Source organism: Eulemur rufifrons, chromosome 9, assembly GCF_041146395.1.
Source record: "Eulemur rufifrons isolate Redbay chromosome 9, OSU_ERuf_1, whole genome shotgun sequence".
Classification (NCBI taxonomy): Eukaryota; Metazoa; Chordata; class Mammalia; order Primates; family Lemuridae; genus Eulemur; species Eulemur rufifrons.
The window spans coordinates 3,918,823-3,927,183 of record NC_090991.1 but is presented as its reverse complement, the minus strand read 5'-3'; the positions used below and the strand labels follow the sequence as shown (position 1 = coordinate 3,927,183).

General features: G+C 51.0%; 1 protein-coding gene across 1 annotated transcript; it reads left to right on the top strand.

Moving 5' to 3' along the window:
• Positions 1-296: 296 nt before the first annotated feature.
• CDRT4 (CMT1A duplicated region transcript 4) lies at positions 297-7,654 on the top strand. The gene is made up of 3 exons (XM_069482501.1): positions 297-477; positions 2,062-2,504; positions 7,541-7,654. The coding sequence occupies exons 1-3, from the start codon at positions 297-299 to the stop codon at positions 7,652-7,654; spliced, it is 738 nt and encodes a 245-aa protein (XP_069338602.1).
• Positions 7,655-8,361: the final 707 nt, after the last annotated feature.

Genomic DNA, 8,361 nt, shown 5'->3' with positions numbered 1-8,361 from the left:
CTCCCGAGTAGCTGGGACTACAGGCACGCAACACCACACCCAGCTAATGTTTCCTATTTTCAGTAGAGACAGGGTCTCGCTCTTGCTCAGGCTGGTCTCAAACTCCTGACCTCAAGCAACTCTCCTGCCTTGGCCTCCCAGAGTGCTAGGATCACAGACGTGAGGCACGGGCCGGCCCAGTCTGGGGTTCTTGATTGAGCCAGGCCGCGCTGCAGGCTTTTGAGGGGCTCACCTGGCCTCTCTCCAGCTCCGTGGAAGGAATGTTCTCTCCCGGGGGGTGGAGTCCTCTGAGCCTCATGCAGACGCCACAGGACTTAGGACCTGCAGGGTGGCTGCTGATCACTTTCTTCTCAGTTTGGTTTGAGGAGTCTCTGGCTAACAAGTATTATTTTCCAAAAGGAACGTGGACCTCTGATGCGAAGAAACCTGTAAAAACGAAAGAGAGGACAGCTGCGAGGAAGATGAAGACAGAAGAAGGTAGGGTTGGGCGCATTAACGACAGAAGCTCCTGCGGTGGTTCTGGCTAAAGCTGGAGGATTTTGCGGGGTGGGGGGCTGGGGTGGGAAAATATAGGGCACCGTGGATAGTCACTCTAGTGCCAGCGGAGAACACAGGGTGGTCAGGAGATGGAAGACTCCCCCTCCCTCAGTGTTGCTCCAGGCGGTTTTAGTTTCCTCTCTACCAGATCCGTGCAAATGCCCTAACCTGTGGTACCCTTGCATTTTGCATTTGCTTTGAGGAGACAAGGATGATCAGCCAAGTCTGTGTTTGGAAGCCTTGCTGGGAATTTTCTAGTGAGAGGTTTTGTCTTACGTCGTGCCTTCCTCAGGCAGAGTCTTGCGGGCAGGTGGAAGCCTTCCACAGCACACGCTTTACTGACGGGTCTGTCCCAGACAAGCTCCGGCTCCTGGACATCCGAGGGGCAGCCCGGGAGTAACTGTATAATCTGCATCTTCCCTTGATTATCCCCGTTTCCAGCATTTTTTACTGAATTCAATTTGGAGATGGCAGGATGAATCTTTTAACTTCCCTCCTTCCCAAACTCCCATTGAAATGACCAAAAAAATACAGAATTAGGGAAAGGGTGCACCACTTGGGAACATGGGGGAAGGCAGCAGCTGCAGGAGAGACATTCTGTGGCATTTCTGTTAGGTAGAGTGAAGTTGCAAATGGAAGAAGGGAAGGACTGACCAACCCATGATTTGGTATCTGCAAATCAGGAACAGTTGAACTTCTAGTAAAGCCTCCCTCCCCTGAGGACCCAAAAGGTCTGGCCAGCAGCTGTGAAAAGATAAGGGTCTTTTTTTTTTTTGAGCCTGTTAAGCTTGAGTTCAAACCCACCACTTGTTAGTTGTGCAAGCTATTCAGCCTCAGTTTCACCCTCTGTTAAGTGGGGACAATACCTACCTTATAAAGTGTTTAAATGAGATAGTGCATAGCTGAAAGGTTAGTAGTTACCATTTCCTGGTTACTATGTCACACACTGTGCTAAAAACATTACATGAATTATCTTTAATCCACAACAAAGTTCTACCAACATGGTCTTCCTCTAATTATCATTTTACAGATGAGGCACCTGAAGTTTAGAAGGGTTAGGAAACTTGCTGAAGGCTCACAGCTACGAAGTTGGGTAGAGGAGGAATTTGGAGCAGTCAGGTGCAGAGCCCATGCTTTCCAGCTCTAAGCTGTACTGTTCCCAGTCCTTAAAATATATTACTTTATTTAGGCCTTACAATAACCACAGAGTAACCATTTTTATTGGCGAAAAGAAAAAATAGAAGTTCAGGGGTAAAACAATTTGAGGTTTTGCAAATATTTGAAACCACACCTGCTTGACTGCAAGTCCCCCACTGCTTAGCACTCTGCTGTTCTTGACTTGATGTACTCTCCAGAACGTCATTCTGTGCCCCAGCTTGGGCCTGGGCTCTATTCCCACTGAATACAAGGGATACATAATGAAGGCGACTTCAAAATGTGGTTCCAATACCCTCCCACTCTTTGAAGAATTGCATTATTGCATGTGAGTGCCTCTAAATGGTCTTCATTTCTCTTTGCTGGTAGGACTCACAGAGAACATTGGACTTCCCCTGAATCTGCTAGAAAAACACGAGCCCTGGCCAGCCTATGTCACGTATACCTCCCCGATAGTGAAAAGGCTCATTGAGAAGAGCAAAATGAGAGAACTGGAATGCACGCGAACTTTCGAGGAGAGCCGCCGCAAGCAAAACAAGCCTTCTGGCGTCATTCAGCTGAAAAGGAGAAAGTCGTCCAAGTCCTCTGGTGACGTGTACAGGGACATGTCGTCAGAGCCCACGCTGTCGTTGTGGGGTGCTTACTCTGTACTGGCCATGAGTCCCGCCATGACCCCAGAACCCACACGCGTACACACAGATTCCAGAGAATGTCCCACTGCCAACTATAACAAGATCATCTTTTCCCGCAAGCCTATCGTGAGGACGCTTCCGTACAGCTCGCTACTGGCCAGCAAGGAGAAACATTCACAAGTTTAGCAAGGGGTCCCTGCAGCCATCCCCCAAGACTGTACAGCAAATAAGCTTCATTTGCCACAAATTTCACTATGTCCTTTAAATTTGAACTTGCCCCTCCCTGCTCCTCCATGCACAGGTCGGCCCTCCTGCGTGTGGTCTGCTGGGGTCGGGCAGTCCCTGGCGCTAGTCTGAGCCGTAGATGCTTAGGACGTAAATGTGGGTGAATCTTCCAGTCCAGACAGGAGACAGAAATCACACCAGTTATTTTACTGGAGATAACTTAATGTAAAGAATGATTAACCAGGGAACTGAAGAGGGCAGAAAGAAAACACAAAAGGGATCAGTGGCGGTAGCATCTGCAGGGAGTGGTTGTCATTCCTGAGGCTGGGGGGACAAGGGGGAGAAATTGGACGCATTAAAAGTTAGACACTGGGAGAAGGGACCTGTGGGCTGAATCTCAGACTCTGGAAGTAGGGAGAGAGTGGGGACGATGCTCAGTTGGGCTGGTGTCGCCGAGCTCCCAGGACAGTTCCTGTGGAGATAGTGTCCCCACCTCTGAGAGGGGGGAGCTGTTTGGCTGGTGTCTCTGAGGGGACACCCATGAGGCTGCTTCTGTGAGGGTTAGAAAAACCAAAAACTGGACTCAAATTTTTCTGGAAGGAGTTGCCACTGCCTGGGTGAACAAAAAGGGCTGCTAAAGGTTGCCAGCAGCCTTCCTGACAGGCCTAGGAAGCCCGTAGAAGGTGAGCAGAATGCAAACGGGAAGCAAGCAAGGAGCCAGTTCCTTCTTCCTCTTCCAGCCCGGAGGATTCCCGCTGGCGCCCCCTATGGGCAGAGATTATCACGGCATAAAGCAGGGATGTGGTTTGCAGAATCCCAACCCCAGCATCTCTAAGTAGAGGATGGATTTTGAAGCCAAGAGAAAATTAGCTTAATAACCAGCACAGCATGGTTCTGAGTGATCCCACCTGGCTGCTCCACTTAGCACCTGAACCTGCTATTGAGATTTTTTCCCTTGGGGGACTTACAAAGTCACAGTGGGGGCCAGACTGTACCCTGCTGAGAAATGGAGGATTCTTTTCCCCTGCACTTTAAAGTTTGCCTTGTGGAGCAGAGTTGGTGGGGGAGAAGTTCCTGGCTGAACCCCAGCTGTTATCTGTCAAGGACAGCTAGAATTGGTCCACCCATGCTCTGAGTTGGCCCCAAAGCAAACTATGCTGAAATCTCCCCAATCTCCAAGGAGACAAACTTTATCTTTGGATGCAAGAGTGATCTGGTTATGACAAGCCGACCCAGCCAGTCTCATGTCTGGGGTTTATCTACTGAGCAGGGCTGACCTTACCTGCGTTTCTGTGTTTGTATTTGCAAGGCAGTTAATACTTACCTGGCTTCCCTCACGGAGATGTGGAGCATGCGATGTACTGATTGATATGAGTGCTATTGGAAAAAGCAGAATTTGGCCTATAATGCATTTTCTCCACCCAAGAGTCTTGTGCAAATGTTTGCAAACACTTGCAGGAGCAGCTTTGGAGAACTCTTGCTCCTGTGCGTTTGTGTTGAGACAACTGCACACACTAGGAACCCATTTCTGGGTTCCAAACCCTCAGCCCAAATGATTTTCTTGCAAAAATATAGGTGGTTTCCAGGGATTGTGTTTTGTGTCCATGGAACGTTTACAGACATGGAGGCAGGTGATAAATTCCTCAAGCAAGAATTTTTATCTCTTTTTTCTTTTTATGGGTGTTTATGGCCAGGGTACATTTGGGAAGGTGTGGCTTACAGAGCCTCATTGAGGGTTAGAGTTTATAGGAATTTGGGGTTGTTTCTTCTTGTCTCTTTGAGGGCGGAGCAGTGTGATAATTTATCAAAGGTTGCACAGTTGTTGTTTGTAAAAAAATTTCTAGACATTTCATAGTTTTTACAAAAGTATGTACTCTCTAAATTAAAATGATTGCTTTGTAGCCATTATTTGAGTTAATTTAATTCTCAGCATATTATAACAACACAAGCATGAGCCCAGGACATCATTAACACCTGCTGTTGCCATGGAAATTGTCCATGTTCTGTGACTGCAGCCCAGAAGCATCACCTGAACTTTTAAGAAAGAAAGAAGTTTAAGATAGAAAAAGTCTAATTTTTTTTTTGAAATGGGGAACTCTGTTTGAGCCCAAACCGGGATTCACAGGTCTGGCCAACATGGAGATTTGACCAGCCATGATTATATGAATTCTCCCAAGAAGAGGCAGTTGGGCAAGATCAGCTGCACCCAGTAATGAAACCTTGGTCACTGGGGGAGGAGGATGATCCCGAGCGACCTGTGGTGTCACATGCTTAGGTTTGTCTCCTGGTCCAGACCTTCCTGGGCGCTAGGGGGTGGGACCAGCGAGTCAGACTCTCCAAGAGCTCTTTCACTGCAGTCCTAGAACAAACGCGCTGGGCGGCAAACGCCAGGTGGGGAGGGATCTACTTGGTTTCACAACACATCAGCGCACACGTCCACTGCCCTGGGGGTGGACAAGACACAGCTGGGTCTGGTGGAGCCCTTGGCAGGATGAGTTTTGTTCATGAGAAACTGAAAGACATCCTTGGAGCTCCCAGAAATAGGCCTGGAGCCCCCTCTGGGGCCTGAAGTCCGTCCTGAGCAGGCAGTGCGTGGAGTGGAAAGTGTTCCTGATGTCACCTCATCTGCCTGTCCCAGCTGGAGAGGCCTGGGGCATTTCAGGTTACTGCGAACTTAACTTCCATCTCTAAGAGGAAACTGGCTTTCTGTGATGCTCCACAGCCCACAGGCTCTTCTCATTTATCTCCTCTGCATATGGACTTTTCTCCTGGACAGGAGAGCTGTTTCGATTAGTCTCCCTGCCTCGGTAGGTTTATGAAACACCAGGGTGTATTTTGTCAGCCCGCCTGTGTTGCTGCGTAACTAAGGCCCCGTCTGACACTTACCGGGCAGCTGCTTTTGAACAGATTCTTTGGCTCCCTGCGCACTACATGGTATTTACCCATTTGCAAATTCCACAGTTGATGTTTAACCTTGGCTACATAACTGAGCCTGCTGGTCATTTTCACATCGCCGGGGCTCTTAGGACATCAAATAGTTCAGGCTCCCTAACCGTGGCCTGGGAGCACGTCTTGAAGGGAATTAGGCTGCGGTACAGATAAGAGGCTTCAGCAAAGTCTTCAAGGAGGTAACTGTGCAAACAAAGGTGCTGGTGCAGGTGCGGGTGAGCCAGATGTTGGGGGTAGCCCGGGAGCCTCCTAACTGGGATGGGAGGCCGGGTAAGGCCTAGACAGGAGTGTCAGGCTTTAGTAGCAGGGGGTCTAGAGCCGCTTTGGAATGAGACCAGCACAGTGTGATCAGCAAATCCTGCTCTTCCTCGTGTTGGTCCGAGGTGCTTATGTAGGAGGCATAAATGCTACCCAGTCCCCTAGTCTCTCTCTCTCTCTTCTTGTTTTAGAACAGGGAGGACCAAGTGAGCACCCTGAGGCAGGGATTCAGGTCCTTGGGCCTTGACGAGGGTCCTCAGAGGTTGCCAAGGAGTCACATGCAGCAGAGGACACAGCACAGGACAGAGTTCAGCTCCCTGGTGATGTGTCCGTGAAAACGAGAATCCAGGAGTAGAATCCTGGCCCCGCAGCCCCGTGCCGGGTGCTGACAGCGGTTGTGGAAAGACTGGAAGCGCTTTGTGAGCTGTGGCGGCCAAGCGTGCGCATCTGCACAAGGTGGCTCTTTTCAGCCTTGATGGAGTCATTTGCTCCCGAGAGCTTCTTGGAATTCTCACGCCTCCAGACCAAAGGGCACACTTCGAGCCCCCACTATCAATGCCAGATAAGGGAAGACAGATTGGCAACCGGGGGAGAGAGGAGGGGAAGGGAAGCAAATGGACCTGAGATTTACTGTGATATGATGTTGTCAGAGCCGGACTGGAGCTCAGGGCTGGGCTCATGTTTGTCAAGTAATCAGGAAAACCTCCCTCTGGCTCCTCACTACCCACCCCACCCCCGTCTCTTAGCAGGGACCCAAGGCCTCAGCCAGCTACTATGGTCCTTGGAAATCACATGACAGTGGCCTAAACCTGCAGGGCATGGCTGGGCCGGCCTGTCCCCAGCACTGAGCATGTCTGTGAGATGCCTTGGGGCACGCCCGACAGGCCCCGCAGGGTCTGCGGGAACCACTCGAGTCAGGGGGTCGTGCTGCTACCCCAGATTCTGTGGCTCCATCCTTAACGTGGTCTGATGTCCCCACGGGGCAGGGCAGAATATGCTGCCCAGGAGATGCTCACTGTTGTCGGCACACTGTGCAGGGTGACAGACGGCCTGCAAAGGACCTTGGCCTTGGTGTCGAGACCCCTCTCTCTTCTCCCAGGCTCCATATTCCAGGGTCAATAGAAGTTCCCACCCCACCTGTGGCCTTTCTAGGAAGCTTCTGTTGCTGGGGACCCAGCAAGGCTCATGGTATCAAATCACTTCCTCTCTAAATTCAATTGTTTAGCCACCCAGAACATTCCATCATTTGGGGTAGACAGAGGGGTGAGAGAAGCCACAGCATTTCAAGCGAGTTAGAAACCTGACTCTTGGGGTCATTTTTGTGCCTCTGCCAATGGGAAAGGCAGGAGAGCGAAGCTAGTACCAGAGAAAGTTACAGCGGGCAGGAGCTGGCCCTGCGTGTGCCGGGCTCCGCTCACACTGCTGCGTTTCGGAGCCTGCCTGTGTCTGCACCGCTGCCCGCAGACTGGGGTCCGTGCTCACCTCGCCCACGAGACGGTTACCAGAGTGGGAGAGCAAGTGCTGGCTGCTTCTCCTAACTCAGATCTCCTTCCCTTTCTCGGTTTTCTCTGTGACACCTCTGCTGCTGTCCTCAAGGAGGGCAGATGTGCCCCCAGGGTTCAGCCATGGCACTCTCTATTGTGAAGCAGCTGTGTTAGATGTTTTTCTCTAGCTTTCGTCAGAAGGGACATCATTTCACAGACCTAACTTGTTCTCTTAGTCCCACATTTGCAGCACGCTGATGGGCCCCCCGCAAACACGCTCTGAGCGCCTGCCTGTGCCAGGCGCTGTGCCAGGGCCCGGCCGTGGACACAGAGGCACAGTCGGGCTCGCGTTTCGGCAGCGGAGATGTTAGACCAGCGCACTATCGAATTGCGGTTGCGATGCACATTCTGTAGAAGCACGCGGCTCTCGGAGAGTGTATTTGCTTTAGGCTCATGCCATGTTCTTTCAGTCTTATGCAAAGAGGATTACGGAAAGAGGCAGGATTAGTATCAGGACAGCTGCTCATAAAAAGGAGTGAGGTCATGGTGAATTTTTGGCCAAGTTGAATTTTAGTGGCCTGGTTAAGTTTTTAAAACGTTGCAAAGCTGCCTTCGGTTTATCCTCAGCCCCAACTTAGATGTTTGTTTCTGTGGCGCCATGGAGCTGTTCCTGAGTCCACATTGGCTTCAGGTTAGGGCATCTCAGTCTATACCCTGGTGACAACACAGAGGAAGTGTCAAGCACTTGCGCACTGTTTGTCCAGGACTCTCACTTCCTGCCTGCCTTTCTGTCCTGGAGGACTGGGTGGGGCAGCCGCAAAGGAGACACTGAGGCCCCTTTACTGTCCTCTCCAGACCCGGGGCAAGTGCCAGGGCCAGGCCTCCAGCTCTGGCCCCTGGCCTGCTCAGCCCCACCTCACGTCCCCTAGTTCTCCAGAGCAAAAGGACCAGTGCTATCTTTCCCTTCTCTGTGACAGACAGCCTCTGCTTCCTACTTGCTTTGCCAGGTTTTTGTGGGCCTCTCTATAGACTGGGGCGAGGGGTGCATTTCAACCTTGACATTGCCCTTTCTCTATCTCCTTCCTCCCTCTTTGGTTATAGCCATGTGGTTTCTCCCTCTG